The sequence below is a fragment of the Drosophila montana genome, unplaced genomic scaffold (genome assembly GCF_035044405.1).
Source record: "Drosophila montana isolate Dmon_TW-CO22-7 unplaced genomic scaffold, ASM3504440v1 contig_3438_1, whole genome shotgun sequence".
Lineage (NCBI taxonomy): Eukaryota > Metazoa > Arthropoda > Insecta > Diptera > Drosophilidae > Drosophila > Drosophila montana.
The window spans coordinates 630630-654169 of NW_026998322.1; the positions used below are offsets into that span (position 1 = coordinate 630630).

General features: G+C 41.1%; 4 protein-coding genes and 1 long non-coding RNA gene across 15 annotated transcripts; 3 read left to right on the top strand and 2 right to left on the bottom strand.

Moving 5' to 3' along the window:
• Positions 1 to 183: 183 nt before the first annotated feature.
• SCaMC (Short Calcium-binding Mitochondrial Carrier) lies at positions 184 to 12038 on the top strand. Of its 7 annotated transcripts, none has more exons than XM_064691457.1 (9): positions 184 to 333; positions 1098 to 1946; positions 2466 to 2577; positions 2641 to 2728; positions 2802 to 2913; positions 9188 to 9262; positions 9438 to 9596; positions 9665 to 10238; positions 10307 to 12038. In XM_064691457.1, exons 2-9 carry the CDS (start codon positions 1419 to 1421, stop codon positions 10540 to 10542), a joined length of 1884 nt encoding a protein of 627 aa, XP_064547527.1. In that variant the 5' UTR covers positions 184 to 333; positions 1098 to 1418; the 3' UTR covers positions 10543 to 12038. The 7 variants fall into 7 exon arrangements, with proteins under 7 accessions (XP_064547527.1, XP_064547525.1, XP_064547526.1 ...); XM_064691455.1 differs by having other exon boundaries at positions 185 to 333; positions 2451 to 2577; XM_064691456.1 differs by having other exon boundaries at positions 185 to 333; positions 2463 to 2577.
• A 559-nt stretch (positions 12039 to 12597) lies between these two features.
• On the top strand, positions 12598 to 15177 carry Smyd4-2 (SET and MYND domain containing, class 4, member 2). Its single transcript, XM_064691454.1, has 4 exons — positions 12598 to 13518; positions 13573 to 13915; positions 13972 to 14730; positions 14796 to 15177. Exons 1-4 carry the CDS (start codon positions 12945 to 12947, stop codon positions 15103 to 15105), a joined length of 1986 nt encoding a protein of 661 aa, XP_064547524.1. The 5' UTR covers positions 12598 to 12944; the 3' UTR covers positions 15106 to 15177.
• Positions 15178 to 15552: 375 nt separating this feature from the next.
• On the top strand, positions 15553 to 21563 carry LOC135434770 (RNA polymerase II-associated protein 1). Of its 4 annotated transcripts, none has more exons than XR_010437283.1 (15): positions 15553 to 15749; positions 15809 to 16083; positions 16137 to 16377; positions 16434 to 16836; positions 16895 to 17377; positions 17433 to 17599; positions 17656 to 17822; positions 17889 to 17974; positions 18841 to 19075; positions 19133 to 19290; positions 19360 to 19897; positions 19957 to 20095; positions 20158 to 20570; positions 20631 to 21119; positions 21179 to 21563. XR_010437283.1 is itself a non-coding variant. In XM_064691451.1 (14 exons), the coding sequence occupies exons 1-14, from the start codon at positions 15623 to 15625 to the stop codon at positions 20802 to 20804; spliced, it is 3606 nt and encodes a 1201-aa protein (XP_064547521.1). In that variant the 5' UTR covers positions 15553 to 15622; the 3' UTR covers positions 20805 to 21563. The 4 variants fall into 4 exon arrangements, 2 of the variants coding, with proteins under 2 accessions (XP_064547521.1, XP_064547522.1); XR_010437284.1 differs by having other exon boundaries at positions 21182 to 21563; XM_064691451.1 differs by having other exon boundaries at positions 20631 to 21563.
• On the bottom strand, positions 17621 to 18766 carry Obp69a (Odorant-binding protein 69a). The gene is made up of 5 exons (XM_064691462.1): positions 18616 to 18766; positions 18476 to 18554; positions 18326 to 18414; positions 18165 to 18267; positions 17621 to 18087 (listed from the first exon to the last, which is right to left on the bottom strand). Exons 1-5 carry the CDS (start codon positions 18685 to 18687, stop codon positions 17987 to 17989), a joined length of 444 nt encoding a protein of 147 aa, XP_064547532.1. The 5' UTR covers positions 18688 to 18766; the 3' UTR covers positions 17621 to 17986.
• Positions 21564 to 22238: 675 nt separating the features above from the next.
• On the bottom strand, positions 22239 to 23468 carry LOC135434776 (uncharacterized). 2 transcript variants are annotated; one of them, XR_010437285.1, is made up of 3 exons: positions 23309 to 23468; positions 22841 to 23249; positions 22239 to 22764 (listed from the first exon to the last, which is right to left on the bottom strand). It is a non-coding gene; the product is annotated as an uncharacterized LOC135434776 (long non-coding RNA). The 2 variants fall into 2 exon arrangements; XR_010437286.1 differs by having other exon boundaries at positions 22841 to 23256; positions 23309 to 23448.
• Positions 23469 to 23540: the final 72 nt, after the last annotated feature.

Here is a 23540-nt window from a genome sequence, read left to right on the forward strand (position 1 = left end):
TAAACCGTTCAGTAATTGTTACTATGCTGACAATCAAGGCATGAGCGATTAAGTGCTTAAATAAATAAATTAATTAATATATACTGTGTAATTCCGGTTCCGGAACCAAGTTCCAATAATCGACGCTAAGTGACCTATGATAACGTGCGGCACGTCTCTAGCACAAACTCTGCGGATGCCTTTTATCGTTTTATCGTTTGCACGACATAAGAGTTGGCAGTGCGCGTAGTTTATTCGGTTAATTAAGATACAAAGTGAATTAAAGCCTCAAATTTTAAAGTTTTTAATATATATACATATATTTATATCGATTTAAAAAAGTCGAGATACTAGGTAACAACATGCAAGCCGCTTTTGGTCTTTGCGACCGCTGAGTATTTTATTCAGCGTGTATGTATGTGTGTGCCTCGGCTTTTATGTGTGTGTGTGTGGATAAAAACGCGTACGCAAAAATGTAATTTTGCCAATTTGGCAAAAACGTACAAAAGAGCAGATCGTGAAATTTGAGACTTTTAAAATACAACACCAAAGCAAGGGCAAATTAAATTCAATTAATGCAATTGAATACACAACTAAATGCAAATAGAGCTCACGCACACGAAAAGAAGAAATAAAAGAAAGTTCCAGCATCGTCCTGTCTCTGCCTACACCCTCTGCTGCTGCTGGCAGCAAACGTGCGTGGGGAGTTGTCAATTTTCAAGGCTTCAGCCACTTCCGGGCGAGCTTAAGCCTTTTATAACATAATAGAGAAAAAATCAATGATTCATACGTATTCGCTGCTGCCCAGCTGGCAGCAAAGCAGTGTGAAATTGTTTAAAAAATTAGTGAAAGTGCGCTCTTTCTCGCTCGGCAGTGACTTCATTTTCATGGCAACGACTTGGTGCGGGCTTCGCAGCTGATTCGACGCTGTCTGGGGCTTGAGGGAAATCGCGTCAGTTTTAATGAATTTATGCTTGGTTGGGGTTTTTTTTTTGTTTTATATATATTTGTTTACTTTAGAATAAATGCCTTTTAAAATACATTCATACACATACGTAGCTGTATATTGTGTATATTATGTGAATAAGCAACAAAAATTTCAATTTCTTTATTTATAGACATTATAGAAAGTGCGAAGCAACGCCACGCCACGCCCCACCTCGCCCCGCATCAGCACGGCTCACCCCACATTTAGTTCAGTTCAGTTCAGCTAGAAAACGTTACCGAGCCCGAAATCAAAATGTTTCAGCCATAGGAACAGACGGCCGTTCGAATATATTATCGAAACTGAAACGTTTGCCGGGCATTCCTAGGATCAGCATTTGCATTGGAGGACTTCGCAAATCAAAAAATAAATAAATAAAACACTCGCACAGCATTTGAGAAGAGCGTCGCAACAGCAAGTAATACTTGAAACAACGTTAAGACGAGTCTGGAGAATGGTTAAGAAGCAAGTCGGTTTAGAAAACAGCGCGTCCTTAGTAGTAAGTCAGCAGTCTGAGCAGCAGCCGGATCAGCAGCAGAAGCAACAACAACAGCAGCATCATCATCATCATCAACCCGAGCAAGCGCAACGCATCGACATAGACATCGACTTGACGCCGGAGGAGCCGAACAACGGTTACAACTACGCTCGGCAGGCAAATGCCATCTACGCGCCACTGAGGTCAGCCAATAGCACAAGTCATGAGAGTGAATTGCCGCCGCATAAGCTGCAACTGCAGCATGCGCATCTTGCCACAACGCCCTACAATCTCAACACTGTGTCGCCACAGAACATTGTGTCCATGGCAGTGGCCGTCTCGAGCGTGCCGCTGTCCATCATGCCCACTGAGATACCTGCCGAGGACGAGGAGCGGCTCGAGCGCATCTTCAATCAATTGGACCGCGACGGCGATGGCAAAATCGACATACACGATTTGTCCGCGGCCCTGCACGAGTTTGGCATGTCCAGTGTCTACGCGGTGGTGAGTGAGGGCCTCATGTGGGTGTCAATCTGTATTCCAACCGAGAGTTGCTTTTCAAACTGGGTTTGCTTCGGTTTGCGTCAGCAAAGCGTCACATAATTTGCATAAATTATTCACTGTCATAATAACACATTTTTGAATAAGCCAAATTTAAATTGTTTTGTTGTCTGGCGCAACAATCTGATCTTTGCACACCTCGTTGTCTGTTTGGCTGTCAAAAGACAAGATATGTGATGTGCATAAACGTGTACTTAAATTTTGCATAATTGGCCTTTGGGTGACAATTTTTATGGTTTCAGCTGCAAGAAATATGCATAACGCCTCACATGATCTTTCATTGTTTAATTCTATTGATTTTGGCAAAGGGGCTGCAGTTATTTTTGACAATTGAGGGGCCAAGGCTAAGGTTAGGCAATGCAACTGCCAAAAAACTGGGTCACACGTGTAGAATTTGGCTCGGCCCTATGAATTTATAGTCAATATGATTTGTTTAATTTAAAACAGAAATTCCTGCAGCAGTCCGACAAGAATCAAAGTGGCAACGTGGGGTTCGCTGAGTTTCTGCACTATGTGCGAGAGCATGAGAAGAATTTGTGCCTGCAGTTCTCGCACTTGGACAAAAATAAGGATGGTAAGTTGGCTTGGCTACAAACACATGTATGCATATAAAAATATAACAATTTGATATTTGCAGGAAAAGTGGACTTGGAGGAGTTAATATCTGCATTCAAGGATTTGGGCCTGGAAATAGACATCGATGAGGCTAGAAAACTGCTTAGCAGGTTATTGCTTTTGTTTCTTAAACCGTTTGAGGTGAATGTTAATGGTTCTTTTTTTTTAATAATCCCCCACCAGAATGGACAAGGACGGCAGCCTAAACATAAGCTTTAATGAGTGGCGCGACTATATGCTTCTTGCGCCCTCAACGGACATTCATGATCTGATCAAATTTTGGCGGCACTCTACTGTAAGTCGAGGCAATCGGCCGTTTCTTAGTTTGTATTGTAGCTGCTAGTAATTCAATAGTGTAAGCATTTTATCGCTTTATATGGATTTGTTTTGGCTTTGGACAAAGGAAAAGTATGCACAGGCAGCTGCCCATGTTTATACTGTAAGCGAAACCTGTGCAAACTTGGCTCAATTTCCAGTTACAGCCAATACCAATTTGTACTTTGCTGCGCTCGTTTGTCTAGACATTTATTTAGCTGTTAATTTGATCGTATCGCATTTGAAACTAATCGTTAAACCTTTTTACCCTCCTCGTTTCGTTAATATGCGCCCATCAAACCAACAAAAAAAAAACATTCTTTCTATATACTTAACATACCTGTGTACTATATTGCTTAAAAATGTAGTTCCAGTCCTGACTAGCTGAGGAAGACTTGAAGGTACATATCGTCAAAGTTATCTAATTACAATAATCATTAAAAAAAAATATTTCTATAGTCGTATCTAGTAGTTAAAGGGCACACACCTGTATATCCTCATTCCCATACCCATACACACACACACGTACACACCGCTGCTGCTGCTCTCACCTTATCAGCAATACTTGACATTCAAAATTTAGTCATGGCATTTCCCTATCGTCCAAGCTTGACCCAATAAACACTTCTACTTTTGGGGGCCAGTACGCTTAAGAGAAAAAAGCTTTGCAGTTTCATAACAGACTCTCTTACTGCCAGTTTCACTCTTGCTCTGCCTCGCTCTCACTAACTCTCTCTCTTTATTTTGCTGACGTAAGTCGGCGGGTTATTTCATCACTGTTTGAATTGATGCTTTTGACTAGCTTTTAATGATAATGTCTAGGCTGTCAGAGGCAGTCAACTGATCTTTTATCATGCGCTTATCAGTCGAATTTTACTCTCTAATGATGCGCTGGCCCTGGCTCTTGTGCATGTTTATGAGTCGGGTGTGGGGCGGGGGGATCTATTTCAATGGCTTTGTTGTCTGCATAATCATTTTGTTTACATACATATATTCTGTTGTTTTTGTAGCTGGGTTTTTTTTTTTTTTTGCTCTTGATAATATATAAATTATTTAATTCAATTGGTTATGATTTTCCATTTGCTGAGCTGATTTCATTCCGCCTTTACATTTCGCTTGAACGGGTTTTTTCTTCCATATACCAGATTTATGTAAGTACATAAAAGTGAACGTGGAAGATAACCCCCCAAAGTCTGTTTATTCCGACAACGCGTTGCAGTTTGTTGCCCGCGGCTTAATGATAATTCTTAAGGTCAACCAGTTCGAGCAGTCTGCCCTGGTACCTGTCTGGCAACTGACAATGGGGACTCAGTGATAGGCCGGTTCTTGGTTTCTACGCAGACAACTTGTTTATTTAATGACATGCCGGAATTTGGCTAGTCTAGACGTTAACATTAAACAGAAAGTTAAGCGAACAGCCTGCATAACCTAGGAAATAAATCAACCTACATTTTGGTGGTTCAGTTAAGATGTCTCAATCATGTTGAGATTTTGAGCTGTATATACTTATTGCAAGTCAATTGAGGGTATTCGTTTGTCAGAATATTGGGTTTGTTTCTGATAAGAGTATTTACTGTGTCGTAGGCTTAACAAATATTTACCCTGTAAAATTGTTTATTATAAATAGTTGCGCTGTTGATTAAAGTCCAGGCCCTCAAAAGTCGTCGCGTGTCTGGAAATTGCAAACAAATATTTCCGTCAAATTGTTTTCAAGGCGGTTCATAATCTCTGTGAGGCCTTTTATTTGTTGCCCAGTAAATGACATTTGTTTTGCTTAAAGAGAAGCTATTATTACAGAATTTATTAACAGTTGCAAGTGTTTTGCTGTAAAAACCAATTGTTTGTTCTCCATCCACGTTACTTGATCCATTTCTTTAGCTGCCAATTGCAATTGTTGTTTATTGTTTTCCATGGAAACATATGCTCTAGTTTCGTAGCTGTTTCTACTCTAAACACATAAACATTGCAATTGTATACTAATTTATGGGGATATTATAAATTAATTGAAAAGCCTCCAACTTATTGCAGCTTTTAGTGAAGTTAACTGAGCAACGACAGTCAAAATAAATGGGTGTGTCAGTTTTAGTTTTGTTACGTTTTTGGACTTAATCAAAATTCTAGAAAATTTATTTGTGTTTTACACTTGTTCCCAGCTGGTCGTGACATTTATATTATCATGAAAAAGCGGCGATCGAAAGTAATTAAAACAATGACTCGCTGTTGATTTTGTCTGATAAGCGTTACGGCTTGTGTTTTATGTACCTTGAAGCTAAGGGCCTTAGGGTGTAAATATTTTACGGATTTCCGGTTTTGGTGTCAGACTATTTAAACTAACCGAAACTTTTTGTTGGAATACTTGACAAAACTAGTTTGAAAATCTTCCCTTTACGGAAAATTTATTTTGAATATTTGGTTCTAACTGCAACACTTTGCACTTGGTTATTAAGTTTTGTATAAACATTTGCAGCTTACATCTGCTTTTTAGATCACAAGTACCAATGACGTACTATTGCAATCTGTAAAATTTCCATTGCAGTAGATAAATCAGAGACGTGCTTAATTTTTGCTGTAAACATTAGATCCACTGAGACGCAGTAGCCGGGGTTGACAGACCGTCATATGCCCGTCATGTGGCTATCAGCAAAAGCACCGACCGTCTGATTGCCCCAATCACCCTCGCGCAAACGCCCTTGATTAAGTGTGAAATCGGCGTAAACTGGTTTAACATGCGAAAATTCCGACAATTCCGACAAAGAAAAGAAACCCGTAAACAACCCAATAAATCGGTTGCATAGTCTGGCTCAGTCAATGGAGGTGCTATAAATGCGTTCTTCCAATACATTTCCATACTCTCTTTCACACGCTCTCTCTCCCCCTCTCAGCGCGCGCATTTATGCGGCAAATTGGCATTAGTTGCTTGGCTGCTGCGAGAGAGGGCGACACTTGGGGGCTTCGTACACTGATGGGTGGAGGCCTTTTGCGCGCTCAGTTCAATGAGCGTGAGATCGCACAGGAGGTGGAGAGAGCGGGGCGAGAGCCACGCGCCACAGCTGTTTGATTAGAGCGACAACGAAAACGAACTTTGTGCGACGCTGGCAGCGTTGATTGCGAACTACGATCGCTGTTGCGAGCGCCAAAGCTCTCAGTCTTGTGGCAGCTGGCTCACGCGTAGGTTGTGCGCGCGTTGAATTCGATCCGCTTTGCTAAAGCGATTATTATATAACAGTACTGAAGCGGGTAACTGCTTTGCGTTCTTTCGTTGCAACAGTAAACGTGAATTTTGATCAAGCGTCGCGTTCTGTGTGCGAATCAAGCAAAGTCTGAGAATCGTTATACTCATCCTAGCTAATTAAATAATTATAAATATAAATAAGATTTTGTAACCATATTACAAGTGAAAGTTTGCAATTGTTTGAAGCAGTTTGCAACAAATTAGTGAAAGCCAGCTGAGCTGAATATTCACACAAACTCAACCAAGCCGCAATTGCAAACCGGAAGTTGGGCAACGGAAACGCTGCAAATAGTTATACATAACTGTGCGTGCACTCACCCACATTGGGTGTCGTTAATGAACAGAGTGATAAATATATAAAATATAAAAAATGTTTCGCAACCACACATACCAATACAATTTGCCAGTCGATTACCACAATATACAACAAATGGCTGTCGCTGGCGACATGATGGAGGATTTTGTTGTCATATTCCGTGACATGATGGGACGGGTAGGTCTCCAAATGACTATTTAACACCTAATTTGTGTAATTAGCAATTATTGATAAGGGAGAAATGTATATCCCCACATGCGACGCATCATTTTATGTTTTTTCCCTTTAAGTCGCCAAGTGTTAACAATGTTAAATCGCTGGAATTGTGCGCTGACTCATTTATTAAGAGTCTGGCCATTTATCTTATCGATTCCAGTGAATTGCCGTTTAATCTATTCAAGAAAGTGCCAGCACATGCCATGCCACACAGCTGTACTTTGTTTTTCTGCTGCATCTGTTGCATTATCGCAGCTGCTGTTGCAAGTGTGTGCTGCACTTGTACTCGTACGTGTTGTGGCATCTCAAATCAACTCGACATTTCGATTCGACTCGCTTCGCTTTCAGTAACGCAGCACGTTCAGCGCCTGGCAACAGCGCGTCGAAAAAAATAAAGCAAAGTCAAGCAGAGCTGATATGGAACCGGTTCGCTTCCCCCCGCACGCCGCTCACCCTTGTCGCCGCGACCGCATGTCTTCGTCTTTGTCGATCGTCGAAGCGTGTCGACGACATACTTCACACACACACACTCACTTACACAGGGACACACGCACTGCTAGCTGATTTGCGTGGCTTGCGGGGTTTCGTTTGGCAGCAGCAGCTGCTGTTGCCAAGTGCCGCGGCTACGTCATGATGATTTGCTCTTGGCCAACTTTCAGCTAGTTATGGAGGCTGAGTCATGGCTGTCTGGGCGGTTATGGGGGTGTGTTTTGTGATGACGTCAAATGTGCAAACAGTTGTTTGTAAACTTGTTGATCTCTCATTGCGTTGTTTACACTTGAGCTCTGCTGACGTCTGCGGTTGGCGTCACGAGCCAAGTTCGTTGAATTACCCTCTGATCGCATTCCAAAAGTTAACTGTGAGTCAACTGATCCAACGTACTTATCCGGTTTCAAGCTGCACCTTCGTTTGGCCTAGTTCGCCTTCATGCCTTGCATTAGTTGCTGCTTGGGCCTTGGCTGGGGTATTCCACAGTATTAACCTGGCCCATTGTGTTGAGTTGTAAATTTGTTAAGGCCCTCGGGGCCAGCAACTTTTATGAATTAACCAACTTTGGCTGAATCTATTCACCTTTCATATATATTTATTTATACACATATATGTGTACTTCATTGAGACCTCAACATTTGATAGCGATAAAAATATGGCGCTGATATAAATAGACGTAATTTCTAGAAAGCTTTTCACTGTCATGTGCTCGCTTTATATATGATTCCGGTGGCCAAAAAAAATTAATGAAAATATATTGAATTTTCTAAGAGAAGGAATGCCAAGTCAATGCCCACCTTTTGCATATATGAATTTAATATTTTCCGCATGACCAGCCAATTAAAAAGAATTTAAATATTATTTTTATTGTTTACCAAATCAAGAAAATAAATGTTCACCTGTGGCAATTTTCAAAGGTAAACAATAAGTCCAGTTCCGAAAAATGTAGAAAATATTCCATTGGGGTGAGAATATGTTAGACATGACAAATGAAATTTTTAAATTTTTTGTGCACACATCCTCCTTGGTTGGCATTCATTCGCACATATATAATAACTAAGTGTACATGCAAAAAAAATTAAATATTATATATATGCATAAATAAGAGCTATATAGTTGAACTTGCCCGCGCAGCGCGGATTTAGGTACTTTTATTTTGTTTTGATTTATGGCCTTTTATGATATTTGCACTAGATGTCATTCAAAATGTGGCATTGAAGTTAAGTTTTTTGCGCTGAAAGGCAAATGAACTTTACAGACAAAATCGCTTAAATTGTTTTATCCTTGAATTGGCTTTGCTTTCGGGGAAATCGTCAAAATATTGTTTCCAAGAATTCCTTTGTTTTTTTTAAATATTATTTTCATTTCAAAAAGCTCTTTAAGATCACAAGACTTGCCAATGTTTATCACCTTCAGACGGCTTTGCTGACATTTCGCTCAACTCTGGCGGCTTATCAGCCAATTGTTATCAGCGCCACGCAGCAAATATGAAAACTAGGGAATCTTTGCAAATATTAGGAAATATTCCGAAATGAATGTTGTAGTGTACACAGAAAACAAAATTAGCTCATTACGTAAGCCCTCTCGTAACCGAAGAGGGCACGTCTCAGACTCACGACTCTCACAAATCTCGCAAATTGGTATTACATACAATTACACAAATGTCTAAATATATATATGTATAACATATATGCATGGTTGGCAAAATAAAACGCATAGGGGTTGATGGGGAGTGCTTGGCGCGTGTTTGTATTTTTTTTGCTGCTGTCGCTGCTTTTGCAAAAATTTTCTTATTTTAGAACTAGTTGCGTATTCGTATTGAGATTGTCTTCCGCATTGTGTGTGTTTATTTCTTGTTTGGCTTTGGCTTGGTTTTTGTCTTTTGCGTGTACGAAGGAGATGCGCGTGGGTAACAGCTTATTTGGATTATCTTGTGTGCCAGCCATATGTTGCATTACATATAATTCCGGTCATGATCCAAAACTAATGCAATACTTACAGGCGGGCGTGCAAGGATGGCTGATGTCGTTGATGTTGATGTTGGGCGGAAAAGTAAACCACTCGGAAGCGGAATTGGTGTGAATTGAATCATAGTTTGATTATTTTGTATGCCCGTAGCTAGACAAATTCAGTATCTTTCATAATCCTCCATGTCCAATATTAAATAGTCGATTTATATTTGTTAAGGCTAAGACTAAGCATTGCGCTAATTTTCGTGTTATTAATTTATTGTTGTTTTGATCCGTTACAGTACCTCGACATTGGCGAGGATATGAATGTACCTGATGACTTTACGCAGAAGGAAATGCAGACAGGTCTCTGGTGGCGACACCTTGTTGCCGGTGGCATCGCTGGAGCAGTGTCGCGTACGTGCACAGCTCCGCTGGACAGAGTTAAAGTGTTTTTGCAGGTAATGGACGCAGTGCAAACCCTTCCATTGAATATCAACTCAATTAATTCTTTCTTTTCTGCCCGCAGGTGCAAACGTGTAAAATGGGAATCTCAGAGTGTTTGAATATATTGCTTAAAGAAGGTGGCTTCCGCAGCATGTGGCGCGGCAATGGTATCAATGTTCTGAAGATCGCACCAGAAACGGCGCTCAAGTTTGCCGCTTACGAGCAACTGAAGCGTCTGATACGCGGCAATGACTCGACACGCCAAATGACCATTGTCGAACGCTTCTATGCGGGTGCCGCGGCTGGAGGCATTTCGCAGACCATCATCTATCCCATGGAAGTATTAAAAACGCGGTTAGCCCTTCGCAAGACCGGTCAGTACGCAGGCATAGCCGATGCGGCGACCAAAATTTACAAGCACGAAGGCGCGCGCAGCTTTTATCGCGGATACGTGCCCAACATTTTGGGCATATTGCCATACGCTGGCATCGATCTGGCCGTTTACGAGACGCTCAAACGCCGATATATAGCCAGCCATGATAACAATGAACAGCCCAGCTTCCTGGTGCTGTTGGCCTGCGGCAGTACATCGAGCGCGCTTGGTCAACTGTGCTCCTACCCGCTGGCCCTAGTGCGCACGCGGCTACAGGCACAAGGTGGGTTTACAAGACCTCTCTTAATTGTGTACTCCTGGTTCTAATTTAAAATTATTCCGTTTGTTTAGCCGCCGATACGATTTCTAGCCAGACACGAAAAACACAGATTCCATTGAAAAGCAGCGATGCGCACAGCGGCGAGGAGACAATGACAGGATTGTTCCGCAAGATTGTGAGACAGGAGGGCCTAACGGGACTGTATCGTGGCATAACGCCAAATTTCCTGAAGGTGCTGCCCGCCGTTTCCATTAGTTACGTTGTCTACGAATATACAAGTCGAGCGCTGGGCATCAAGATGTCGTGATTTGTTTACCCCCTCCTCATCTCCTGCGTGGCCGTCTGCAGTGCGGATGGTGCTATGCCGTGCGAGTGCGGATGGCTCTAGTGCTGTGCTCCATTTTGTATAGTAATAGTGGTAGGTGTAAGATGTGGCGTGCCCGCCATTCGCTCTCTGCTGCATTGACAGACTCTTCTTTTTAAGACAAATGATTAGATGCTTTCCTTAAGTGTAGAACAAGCCTCTTCCATGCTCTTGGTGTATATTTCTATATAATTTATAGTTAAATTAGTTTTGGTTACTTTCTAAAAATACAAAATAAGTGATACTATGGCTAATTTATTTATAAATATGGAATATGTGAAATTTTAGGCATGTGGAGCAGGGCGCGATCAAATCCCCAAGTTTCTTAACTTATCCTACAATCGCAGTAGGCTCAAGCCGTTGTAACTTTAAGTGCTAATTTATTAAAACAAACAAAAAAGCAGGTAGATTATGTCAGAGCAGTATGTTTTAAATAAGTCGCGTGGTCGCAGTGCTATATCTATAAATACCAAAAAAGAAAACAAATCGAGCAGCTGCGAGAGATGCTGACGAAACTAACCGCAACACAACAAAATGGTTAAATTCGACTTCAAGCATTTTATCTCCGCAAACTCTGAAATTGTGGAGTGTCTAGACAACTATAATAAGCTACAAGGTTTTACCGAGTCCAAGTGCTTAAGCTGTGGCAGGCGAAATAACTAAAAAAAAAAAAAGAGCGAGATAAATAATAGAACAAGATTACAAAACAAAAAAAGTGGGGAAAATCAAACGAATGAATACTTAGGAGCGTTTTAAGCTTGTACACAAAAGACATAAACTACTCGTATTTGTTTAGCATAAAATAACAGAAATAACAATTAATACTTAAAGTTTGAAATGTGATGATAATAGTTAATAATATACATACCTACATACATACACATACATATAATACAAGTACCAACCTATGCGCTTCTAATCGGTCGCAGTTTTGTTCGACGGCGAGGCTGAAATTTTGTAGCATTTTATTTGTTAAGTTTAGTGACATTTTTTCTTAAATTGTATTTTGTGAAGAGCAAGTGAAGCCAACGAGATTAATTGTGACTAAAGCTAACAAACAAAATTATATTTATTTTATATATATATATATTATGTGTATCACAAAACGCAAACAAAAATGAGTTTAACTTTTGAAATTTGTAAAAAGCAAAGAGTAACTGTTAAAAAGAAAACTAAAAGTTAAAATATTTCTGTCTTATTATTTTTTACCTTACACTTAATTAGTCAATTGAATTTTTTTTTACATCTTTAGTGAAAATAGTACTACATATTGTGAATTCTCTTTTTTAATTACGCATTTTTGTAAAATGTTACTGGAAAATCATGTTCAGAAAAACCCAACATTTTCACCTATTTAATTAACACTCACCCTTGCAAATCAAAGACAAGTTCATATGCATTATTTAAAACAAACAAATAAATACAAACTTTAAACTACACATGCAACTTTTTGTTTATCCATCAGCTTGCATAAATATTTATCCATTGGTATTAGAACAATAAATACCGATCTAGTCATTAAAGGGTTAAATTTTTATTCTCTTTAAAAATATAATCAAAGTAATATGCTCAATAAGGGTTTTTTTTTTCGTTAGATAGCAAATGTTAGGCATAATTCCAAAAAATATCTATCGTAACGTCTTTTTGTCTTTCCAAATATATAGTTGCAGATTATACGAATACAAACAACAATCTATGTACGTTTAATATTTTAGATATATGGATTTGCCAGTCTATAAATACAATTAAATTGTAATTCCATTAAATTACTTAATTGAATGTTTCAAGTCAAGAAATTCAACATAAAAAATTAAATATACGAATATAACTGCATATATGGTACATGCCTGCATATATAAACATACATATATTTATATATTGTTATATTTTTGTACGTTTAGCTAATTTTTAAAACAAGCATTATTTAATGTGATTTACATGCTCTACTCAAGTTACAAATATAAACGATATATAATAAATGCCAAGCATAATCCTAAACGTATTCTTTTCTGGAATATATGAGGCTATGTGGCGTATGCGCAACGTCTGAGTAGTTCACCAGCACTTTGGCGATCTCTGGCGGCGAACAGGCGCAACTGAGGCGGACCGTATTCAAACGAGGTGAAAATGAACTACGACCAGTTCGAATGCGAATCGGACGCAATTATTTTTAACGCGGCGAACTAAAAGTTCGGGGCTATTTTTGGAGGGTATCCGCCCGCCAGCTGTTTCCAATACTCAACTAAACGGAAAACGAGACGTGTCGTCGATTTTCAGCCGCCATTGCAACGAAAAAAAATCATATTGCATTTTTATATAATTCAAGTTGGAAAGTTGTGTTAAATATGGAGTACGATCCGGACTATCAGAAGATCTGCTCTACGCGCACCGTGCAGTCCGATAAAAAGGGTTTCTTCAACGAGTTCTATTTGGATGTGCGCGATGCATGTGGCGACAAGTGGCTGCAAAACTATTTTGGAAAACTGAAATCAAATGCAGCTCGTATTCTGTCCATATTCAGTGATCGCGAGATCTGTGATCCGGTGCTCGGCGTCTTGGAGCATGTGCAGCCGGTATATAAGCAGAAAGACGTACTTCTTTCGACACAGCGACGCGCCCAGGCCGATAAGTTTTATCTGATGAGCTCCAATGCGGAGGTTGAGCAGGATCGAACCGAATTGCTGCAGCAGGCACTGATGCATGCCAATCTGGCCGTAATGCGGGCACCTGCTCCACATTTGGATACGAGCGTTGACAATGGCCTCACCCTGGCCATGGCCTATCTGACGCGTGCCAACATTCTCATTGGTCTGGGCGAAGGCGAGGCAGCGTTAAGTGATCTCAAGCTGGCCGCCAATTTTGGACTCGAGTCGAAGCAAAACGTGGAGTACTACTGCAAAATGGCCAAGGCTTACGCAGGCAAGTAATTGGGAACATAATTCAATTGACATGCCACTAATTATATTTCCATAGCTATGGCTGAGAGCGCACGCGCTGAAATCTCTCTGAAGATTGCCGAAAAGCTGGCGGGCCCAAATACAGCCATAATCGCAGCCTCCCGCAAGGAGATTGCTCAGATCAAGCCAGCCAAGCGGGAACAGCCAAAGGAGCTGGTGCCGGCATTAGCGCATGGCGAGAACCCAGCACTAAGCGGTGCTGCGAATGTGGTTAAGCTCGTGGAGACAAAGGAGAAGGGACGATTTGTGGTGGCCAACGAGGGTTTAAAGACCGGCGATGTGGTACTCTGTGAGAATCCCGTGGCGGCGTGTCTATTGCCAAACTTTTTCGGCACCAATTGTCACCATTGCTTCAAGCGGTGAGTTTATTGTTGATATAATTGGATTATCTGATTAATCTGTTTTTGTTCTTCAGGCTGCGCACGCCTGTGCCATGTCTGCATTGCTCGGGCATTGCCTTCTGCTCCGCCCAGTGCATGGGTGAGGCTTGCGAGACGTATCATCGTTTCGAGTGCCAGTTTATGGATTTGTTCATTGGCTCTGGTATGTCCATACTTTGCTTTGTGGCCTTGCGAATCTTTACACAGGCAGCCAGCTTGGAGGATGGTCTGGCAACGGCCAATCTACTGTTCGAGCACTTGTGCTCCCATCAGGATGTTCGCCAAGCGGATGACTATCTACAGCGTTCCCTAATGGCCGGCTTTCTTTTGCGCATTCTACAGAAGGCTTTGTACTTTGGACGACGCAAGACCGAAGGCGTCAATCCCACCGCTGTGGAGCTGCAAGTGGCCACAGCCCTGCTCGGATTACTGCAAGTTCTGCAATATAACGCACACGAGATCTATCACACCATGGTGACCGATGAGCACTGCTTCGACGGCTGCAAGGTGGTTTATGTGGGCGCTGGATTGTATGGCACCGGTTCCTACTTCAATCACGAATGTTGGCCCAGTGTAGCTGGCTATTATGTGGGCAAAAAGTTGGTCATGTCAGCTACTAAGCCACATCGACCCAACGAGATAGTCGCTGTGAATTATGGGCCCATATTTACCAAGATGAATCTCAAGGAGCGACAGCGAACATTGCGCGGTCGCTACGCCTTTAGCTGCAATTGCCTGACCTGCCAGGAAAATTGGCCCTTGTTGCAGAAGATCGACAAGCAGGTCCGATTCTGGTATGTTTTTTTAGCTATCTATAATCAATATATATAAAACTGGCATGACTTGTTGTTTATTTCAGGTGCACCTCGGCGAATTGCGTGAATTTGCTCAAGTTTCCCAAGGATCTGGCAAAGGACGTGCGCTGTCCTCGTTGTCGCAAGAATGTTTCGTTGAAGGAGAGTGTCGCAAAGCTAATTAAAATAGAGGAACTTTACCGAGAGGCTGCAGAGGCCATGCAATCCCAGAAGACAAATGAAGCAATTGAGCTTTTCAAGGAGGGAATCGATGCGTTCTTCCAAATAGCTGCACTGCCACACAAGGATACCCTGATTGCACAGCAGGCTCTGCTCAAGTGTATGGCCAACACGGGTACTACGTTCAAGAAGTAATTTTTTGTATTGATTTTTATTTACTGTTTCGAATCTATAAGTTTAATATGCGAGGATTTAGATAAATTTATTATTTTCACAAATTTGCAGCCATTTTGTTTAAGGGAAATCGCTTGAATGTGAACAAATAACGGATAAAATGTTAAATATTAATTTTGAGCGCAAAACTGAGTATAAGTGTTGAAAAACGTTCTAGCATATGGTCTCCGATTGATTGCTTATCGATATATCAAATTTAAAATTGGAGATACCATGATGTTATTTACAGCTTCAGCCCTAAATAATGGTTGTAGTGTTTATAAAAAGCATTGTTTATCTGTTAATGTTATTTATGTGCTGTTTATCTGTTAATGTTGTTAATGTTCCAGTTGTTTTGATGCGATTTATTCGATTATTTTGTCGTAGTACTTCGGTCACTGCTGGTTGTTATCGCTCATCTCTATTGTCTTAGTAGCCAGCTGATTTAGTTCGGCTTTTCGGCTTTTGCGTTGTTGTTTGGATTACTAAAAGGCGGAAAATGTTTAAAAAACTTAAACCTGGAGAAAGCGAAGAGGATGTTCTGCGTATGGCCGCAGAATTTAATGCTGAGCGCCAGAAAAACCCAAACTTTCAGCCAGCGGCCACAGTTGTACGTGTGGAAAAGCGTGAGTCTACAATGTGCTCTATGTAAAATATATATTAACATATTTTACTTCACTAAAAGCGGCCGTAAAATCATTGTTTGCACAAAAGCGAGAGCTTAATAAACTCAAAAGCCAAGGAGGTTCAATAATCGCTTCGGAAATGGTACCACTTGATATAAGGTTTGAAGATGTAAAAAGTAAACAAATACTGCTCGATGAAATACACGAGAATATGTTGGGTGATGTGCGTGGTAGCAAAGTAGATTTTGATCTGATAAATAGTGTAGTTGGTGAAATTGTTGAAAGAAGAGAAGGACTGCCGCGGCAAGCGGTGAAAGAACAGCAGCTAAATCAAGTAAGCACTAATACAAAAGTTGTATGCTTAAATGTAATCAAATTCCTTTATAGCAGAAAAGCAACAAGTCCAAAAGTATTTTCGCACAAAAATTCAATGCAAATCAAAAGTTGAATGTAAGCAGCCAAAATGATTCACAAAATATTAATCATGATAAGACACTACCAGTGGCCAGCGCTATGGTCCAAGATGCAAAACTGTCCACCGAAATACACGCCGAAAACCTGAATATACTCAGCCAAATGCGCGAGGAGGAAATCCTGGCAGAGCGACAAAAGTTGCTGAGCTCTTTGGGTAAATATGAATAAAACAGAAAAAGATTTTATGAATGAAATTTGTTTCTCCAACAGATCCTGCTTTGATTGAGCTGCTGGTCAAAAAACGTCAAAGCCAAAAGGGTAATCCAACGAAGCCTAAGCCCTTGCCCACCAAGCCCCAGCTTTCACCAGCGCCAACTACTTTAACCGATTCGAATCCAGCACACGAGCTGCTACAGCAAAGTGATGAGGGCAATTGGTTAAATTTCGATTTGATTGAGGAGCACAAATTGGCCTGGATGCGTGATATACCCGCGAGAATAGCACAGCTTAAGCCTGGACAACAGTTTAATGCTCGCTTCGATTGGAAGGGCGTTTTGTTGCCACACATACTTGAGGAATTGCCACAGAATGTGGATGATCGTGAATTGTATTTGCATGGTGAGGAACCTGAGCGGCCGGGCTACACGCTGCAGGAGCTCTTTCGTTTGGCACGGTAAGTTTGGCATATCCGCACCAACTATACATAATAGCAACAAATTATTCTGTTACAGCTCAACAGTGTTGCAGCAACGCATTTCTGCATTTGGTGCGATTGCTGGCATATTCAGCATTTACAATCAGGGCTTCTACGACCAAGTGCTTACACTGCCCATTTCCAAAATATTCTTTCTGCTGCGCTTTGGACTGGATGATAATACACCGGCACAACTGGAAGTCGTGAGCAGGGCTTTGGCTCGACTGTTCTACAATGAAACGGATGAAGTTCTCCTGGATCATATCTATGAGAATGCCTATTGCCATTGGCAGCCAACGCTGCAGGTGCTGACCGACGGCGACGACACAAGCGATTCAACATCGGTTGCCTTTCTGCAACGTTACATGACGCTGTTGCGCACAAATTCTCAAGCTGTAAGAGCCGATGTTGATGAGGATCAGGCGGATAGCGATAGCCGTATGTCTATGGATGACTTTCAGCTAGCCGAAACAGATCTGATGAGTTGCCTGCTGCGAACGAATATTTTACAACGCATTAGGTATGTCTCTTTTACAATATGTTATTACTTCTAAAGCGTGTCTTACTGATTACAGCTTCATATTGAGCTCAGTGCGTCCTGAAAACAGCACAGTCGAGTCCTGTCTAAAGCTGCTTATTCGCATCGCACGCACTAATTTGTCTGTGGCCAGGCAATTGGTTGAGGAAAAACAACTTATGAATGTGATTCTGCTCAACTTCATGCCCAAAATAACGCAGTCCGGTAAGTGCATAAACAATAAGCTTTATAAGAAATGTAAATATATATTTATTTTTCAGCTGCTACCAACACAGCACAGCCTTCATTCTACGGCCATCCTCAGTATCTGTGCTTGAAGCTGCTGCGTGTGTTGATCTGCCAGCACTTGGACATAGCTAAGCAGTTGGCTAATGGAGCGCTAATCCAGAGATTAAAAGACTTTTTGTTCTATAGTGATAATATAAAGGTAGGGTTCCAATATAATATGCTAGTTTTAAAACGGTTTATTCATAATGTTTAATTTTTATTGCAGGGTAAACTAATTCGTGTTCAAATTGAAGCGCTGCGAACTTTACGCTGTCTGCTGCTGCTGGGAATTATAGATCGTGAATTGTTCAAGTGAGTTTTATATTAACCGAGCAAATCATTAACAGCGGCTTTAATGAAAGGTCTATCCGTTTCGATGTAGCATTGAACCGATAGATATGCGGTGTCGCAGCCATCAACACCCTCTGCAATCGAGTAGATAATAGAAAAAAAAAAAGTAGGCTATAAATTAAAAGTTGGGCTGCAATACTACCATACATACTTTTCGTGCCACAGGCATCTACCAAATTCAATATCTTAGGATGAATTTCCACTGGCAAGACCTCAACCAGAGACTCCAAGTGCATAACGTTGTCGCTGTCCATCTGTGACAATTTGCTGATTAAACGACATTTTTTAAATGAAGTATGTGTGTGTACATACCAATCCAACCGTTTCAAACATGCAGTGTAGAAAGCATTTAAAGGTCGGATCGTTTGGCAAATTACCCTTATGCGCCTCGGTCATTAACTCTGCAAGGGCAAAAATCCTTAAAGCAAGCTTTTACTAGTTAGCATTTCACCTGTAACCCACCTTCGGTGACGCCCGTGCTGGCCATGCAGCGGTCATGCAATTTTTTCACCTGTTTCTTCAGTACATCAGGTATTTCCCACTGAGTGCAAGTTTTTAATTAAAAAATAAAGACCAAAAACTTTACGTCAATAGGAACTTACGGCCTGATGTGGCGTTATGGCACTGCATAAGACCAGTAATGCCAAGCTCAGGCCTAATGTCTTGGAGTACATGTTTGTTGCTGCTTAAGTTATCCGCGTTAGACTGCAACCCAGTGGCTGTTGCGCTCAATACTAAGCCCTGCCTGGAAGTTGCCTGCTTATATAGCTAATCATTTTGGCGGTGCCAATGTGCCGGAAATAATTCCTATTATTGTGCTTTTGCAGGCAATTCCTACCTGCCCTGCGTCAGATGCTTGACTGGCACTATAATCATTGCGTATTCGAAGTGGGCGGTCCGGCACTTATACGACAGCACGCAGCTGCCCTGGTGGTTGCCATTGTGGCCAGTGGTGAGTGCGGTGTATGTGACATAGAGGCGCAGCAACTATTACTAGAGCCATTGCATAACTGCTGCTGCAGTTGGCTGCACAAGGCGACACGTGGCGAGGGACTCAAGGATGTGAGTAAAGTATTATTGATGCCTTCAAGTACCTTTCTAATACAATATACATTCCAGTACACTCAGCTGACGCTCTTAAGTGCTCTGCTCTATGCTGTGGGCTGGTTCTCACGCCATGGCTACCTCGGTGCAGCGTCCTTTCAACAGTTCCTGCGCAAAATTCTTCCTGAATTCGTTTGCTCCGCTGGATTTGTTGCATGTGTGCAGCAGTTGGCGTGAGTATACTTGACATGCGGCCTTTATAAGTTAATCAGTTTTAATAACTACCTTTCAACCCTTCACAGCCAGAGCTCTATAATTTTGCACAGCATCAGTGATCGGCGCAATGTGCACGGACCGTTGCCAAACGTGGGGGCGGTCCTAATGAACGACTATGGGCCGCAGCTTATTGTAAGCAATACATGTCCAGTGCAGTTGTTGAGTAATATCTGGACATTGCTTGAGCCGCCGCTGGAGGATGCTATGAAGCCACTCTTTGAAGCTCTGCTCCAACCTGCTGTGCTGGAGCCCTTGGCAGAGTATTTAAAGCAGTTGAGCACCCGGCTGAATCGCTTTTTGGCCAGCAACTTTTTTGCTCGAAGCGAACTGAAGCTTGTCCATCAACTACTAAGCACTGATGGCTTTGAAACCTATTTGACACGCACTCAACTGCTGCAGGTGGTCTATAACTATCTGTGCTCCCTAAGTACTGCCCAGGCCAAGCAAATGAAAAGCATATTCGATCGGTACATCTTTAGCGGACAGTACGTGGAGTTGGATTCAAAGTCGTTGCAGCTGCTACAGGAAACTTGCATGGAAATTGTCTACTCACATTTTATAGCCGTACGTTATTATTTAGTGAATGTAAATGCTCCACTAAACCCTTAATTATTTTTATGCAGGACAACAAGGATCCTACGCTGACGCTCTGCTATACTCAAGCGCCTGTGCTGATGCCAGATTGGCCATATTTTCAACTGCGACTGCTACTCAACAATTACTTGCAAAATGTGCAGCAGGCTCCAGCGGTTATATATTCAGGTGAGTCGAGACACAAGGTTCTATGCTTTTATTTGTGTTCTAATTTCATTTAATCCCCACAGAGAATCAGGTGGTGCGCATGACCTTCAGCTTTGTAGAGCAGCTAGAGCAGCAGGGCTTACAAATTATCAGCCCACTCGAAAAGTTAATGTATCTGATGATAGCTTTTATGGGTCCCGACAGTCAGTTTCTGGAGCCAGAGCTACACAAGCTGCTGCACAAGCAACTGCTAGATTTCAACTCGCGGAATAAAAACCATATTTTCGACTTTGAGGCTACGTTTGAGGACAAGGCCAATTTCGAGCCGCTCTACTATCTGTTTGTAAACCACTTCGAGGCGGCCAGCTACGGCGACGAGCTGTTCAGCTCATTAGTGCTGCTCCCGCTGGCGCAAAAGTATGATAATAAGTGGCGTCGCCGAATCTGGTCCGAGCATGTGCAAGCAATGCGCTTTTTAAACTGTGACGAGAGTTTGGTATGTGCAAAGAATGTAGGTGAATTTAAATATTGTCCTAAATGCTGTTTTATTTTCCAGTTGATTGGAGGGCTTAATGCTTATCTAGAGCCCGTAGAGGATGAGCCCTCGCTGGTTAAACTCTATGGAGATGCACTGCAGCGTCAGCTGGTGCGGCCTGGCAGCATTGCCCACACAATTGCCAAGCATCATTTCAACAATTCACAAGCAATACAGAAAACAAAGACATTTTGAACAGCTGCACAAGAGTCGAATATCTTTGTGAATATTAATGTTACTTTAAGACACGTCTCCTTGGGCTAACTTTGTTGCCGTGATATAGTTTGTAAATTATGCAAAGCGAAATGCATATGTATTATTGAATCATTAGCTTATATTTCTGTAGTCAGGCAACCGTAGGGTTTATGGGCCACGGCCTACATAGATTACGCAGAAAACAATTAATATTGTGGTCAAGTTTTTTTTCTGCAGACTGGCTTTCGCCTGGGATTGTTATTCAATTACATGGTTGAGTGGAATTAATGCAGCATTACGTAAGAACGTATGTATGTGAGTAGAGATATATGTCATTCTTAATTGTTTGCGCGTTAACTATTAACTGTTTCTAGCAGGTTGACTTTGGAACGCAGAGAGAGCAGCGCTTCACTATCACCCTCAATTAATTAACATCACTTGACTTATTGACAACCGACAAACGCCGCACATGAGCCACATCTTGGCCGCTGCGGCTGTCGTCTATAGTTGCCCGCGACTGCTGATAAAATATATGTAATTATAATGAACGCAATTGAAAGGCCATCAGCTAATTAAATTATACGCCATAAGTTTGTCGATGTGTGTGTGTCCACAACACAAATGCGCCTACAGACCCACAGTCAAATGTCAAGTCATAAGGTCTTTCGTGTGGCATGCAGCGTATGTGTTATATATAATATGATTTATGATCCCAATAATCAACATCTTAAAAGCTCGTAGAAGCTGTTCTTAACTCAAGCAGATGCTGTTCCCTATACATTTAAGATTTTCGGTGTCCGCTAGGTCATTAACATTTAATTAGCATATCTCAAATTGAAGTCCTGAAAGACATTGCTTCAGTGACATACGGAAATTATGTTCCTTTGTACACACACAACAAACTCAAGCATTTGCATGATGTATGTTTACATATGTGTTTCGGTCCCTCTTGTTGGCCACAGTGAATTGCAAAATAACCTCAGGAGTTTTGAAAATTATATTACCTAAAATTTATAAAGGCATAACGGATTTTTCTTATCCTTAGCCAGCTCTGCTGGCTTTGGAGTTGCTCCACTTTGAACTCACGTATGATGGATGTTATCGCATATCTCATGAGTTGAATGTGTACAGAAATGCGTGCACCAGTTGGGCCTTGGGCTCAACATTAAATGTAACATTTATGTGTAATGTGTGTAGATATGTGTAAATAATTTCATTTTGATTTATTACCAATTTTTTTTGCTGATTTATTTATTTTTTTTAAGAATCTTGAGTAAGGTGCTTTAGGTGCTTTTTTTTTGGCGCTTGCCTAAAGGGATGTGAGCTCGGAGTCACCCAATAATAAATATTGTATTTATTTATTGATAAGTGTTGAAAGTAATTACAAATTACGTTCGACTAAACGAAAGCTAAAGCAAACAAGGCCTTAAGCAATTTGTATTTTATTGTATAGTTTAATTAGATTCGGAATGTCTGTCTGTTGTATAAACAATATATATACATTTTATGCTTATCTATTTAATAGGGAAATAGGCAACATTTTAAGCCACTTCAGTTAACAAATTGAAACAATACTGCACAGGCAGAGCACTTGAAATTCTATTGCATATTTATTTGCATTAAATGCCCCAATAAAATTGCGTACAATATTAGTTAATGAAATAGTTTAGGCCTTATCGGCAACGAGTTTGTCAATTATTTGTTTAAATATTTAAACGAACATAGTCTATTCACATTGTGTTAGCTATTTGAAGCTTTGCTATTTAAACAGGACTCAATTTATTTACATACATTTTCATGAGAGCCGTATTGAATGGTTGTGTGTATACAAGGACATAAAATACTCGTATATTTAGTTGTATGTACCTTAAGGCATATTTACATGCCACTTATATTACGTTGCACACTGAATGACAATGCAAACGAATCCTCGCAAGAGTATAAAAACATGCTAACCACCCTAATGGCCAGTAGAAAAAAAAAACATATGAATCAAAGTGGTGGCAGAGACGGGCAGACAGAGACCAGATACTCACATAAGTACATGTATATATATATATATGTATATATATATCCTTATACGTTTGTATAGAAAGCTGTAGAGCGAGACTTGCCACTCATGTGTCCATGGATTGAGTGAAATTTTCTGTGCTGCACGCTTCAGCGATTTGTCATCGATCACGTCACAGCTTTGCCCGCGGGCAATTGCCTGTTGCAGCTAGTTTTTGTTGTTGTTGTTGTTTTGTTTTATTTTTCTGGGCTCGTCGATTGGTCGCGGGTTCGTCTGTTCGGATGGTACCGTCCGCCGCTTTCATCAGTTGTTGCTGATCGCGCGAGCGTTTCGTTTTGTTTCAGTTGCTCTTTGGCTCTCTGCACGTGCGGTGCGGTTGGATCGGCTTCGCTGTTGCGACCATCTGAAATAGCTTGTGGCCACGCTGGCTCGTACTACATACTTGAAGTACATTTAAATATCTTCCAGTGAATAAGAAATCATATAAATATACCGCTTTATTTTCGGTTTGCTGCATAAAAAGCAGCCATTTCCATTGTTGTGTATGAGTTCAAAAAACCAAATGTTCGGTTGTACTTAGATATTTATTTTCGAACCGAACACCACAGACTGTGCTTCTTAAGTGTGCTTTGCAGTCCAGCCCCACTGCTATCTTAAAAATATTCGTAATTAGTGTAAAATGCATTTGCCAAAAGGGGGGCGTTCGCCCAAAGGGCAATGCCTAA

What these genes read in the sequence shown, in the direction of transcription:
- SCaMC (XM_064691455.1), top strand. Translation starts at nt 1,419, where the DNA reads ATGGTTAAGAAGCAAGTCGGTTTAGAAAACAGCGCGTCCTTAGTAGTA. An exon ending in AATTTTGGCGGCACTCTACT is followed by an intron (nt 2,914 to 9,187) that starts GTAAGTCGAGGC and finishes CAATACTTACAG; the next exon opens with GCGGGCGTGCAAGGATGGCT. An exon ending in ACCACTCGGAAGCGGAATTG is followed by an intron (nt 9,263 to 9,437) that starts GTGTGAATTGAA and finishes GATCCGTTACAG; the next exon opens with TACCTCGACATTGGCGAGGA.
- Smyd4-2 (XM_064691454.1), top strand. Translation starts at nt 12,945, where the DNA reads ATGGAGTACGATCCGGACTATCAGAAGATCTGCTCTACGCGCACCGTG. An exon ending in AATGGCCAAGGCTTACGCAG is followed by an intron (nt 13,519 to 13,572) that starts GCAAGTAATTGG and finishes ATATTTCCATAG; the next exon opens with CTATGGCTGAGAGCGCACGC. An exon ending in TGTCACCATTGCTTCAAGCG is followed by an intron (nt 13,916 to 13,971) that starts GTGAGTTTATTG and finishes TTTGTTCTTCAG; the next exon opens with GCTGCGCACGCCTGTGCCAT.
- LOC135434770 (XM_064691451.1), top strand. Translation starts at nt 15,623, where the DNA reads ATGTTTAAAAAACTTAAACCTGGAGAAAGCGAAGAGGATGTTCTGCGT. An exon ending in AATATTTTACAACGCATTAG is followed by an intron (nt 17,378 to 17,432) that starts GTATGTCTCTTT and finishes TACTGATTACAG; the next exon opens with CTTCATATTGAGCTCAGTGC. An exon ending in TCCAGCGGTTATATATTCAG is followed by an intron (nt 20,096 to 20,157) that starts GTGAGTCGAGAC and finishes TAATCCCCACAG; the next exon opens with AGAATCAGGTGGTGCGCATG.
- Obp69a (XM_064691462.1), bottom strand. Translation starts at nt 18,687, where the DNA reads ATGTACTCCAAGACATTAGGCCTGAGCTTGGCATTACTGGTCTTATGC. An exon ending in CCATAACGCCACATCAGGCC is followed by an intron (nt 18,555 to 18,615) that starts GTAAGTTCCTAT and finishes ACTTGCACTCAG; the next exon opens with TGGGAAATACCTGATGTACT. An exon ending in CAGCACGGGCGTCACCGAAG is followed by an intron (nt 18,415 to 18,475) that starts GTGGGTTACAGG and finishes TTGCCCTTGCAG; the next exon opens with AGTTAATGACCGAGGCGCAT.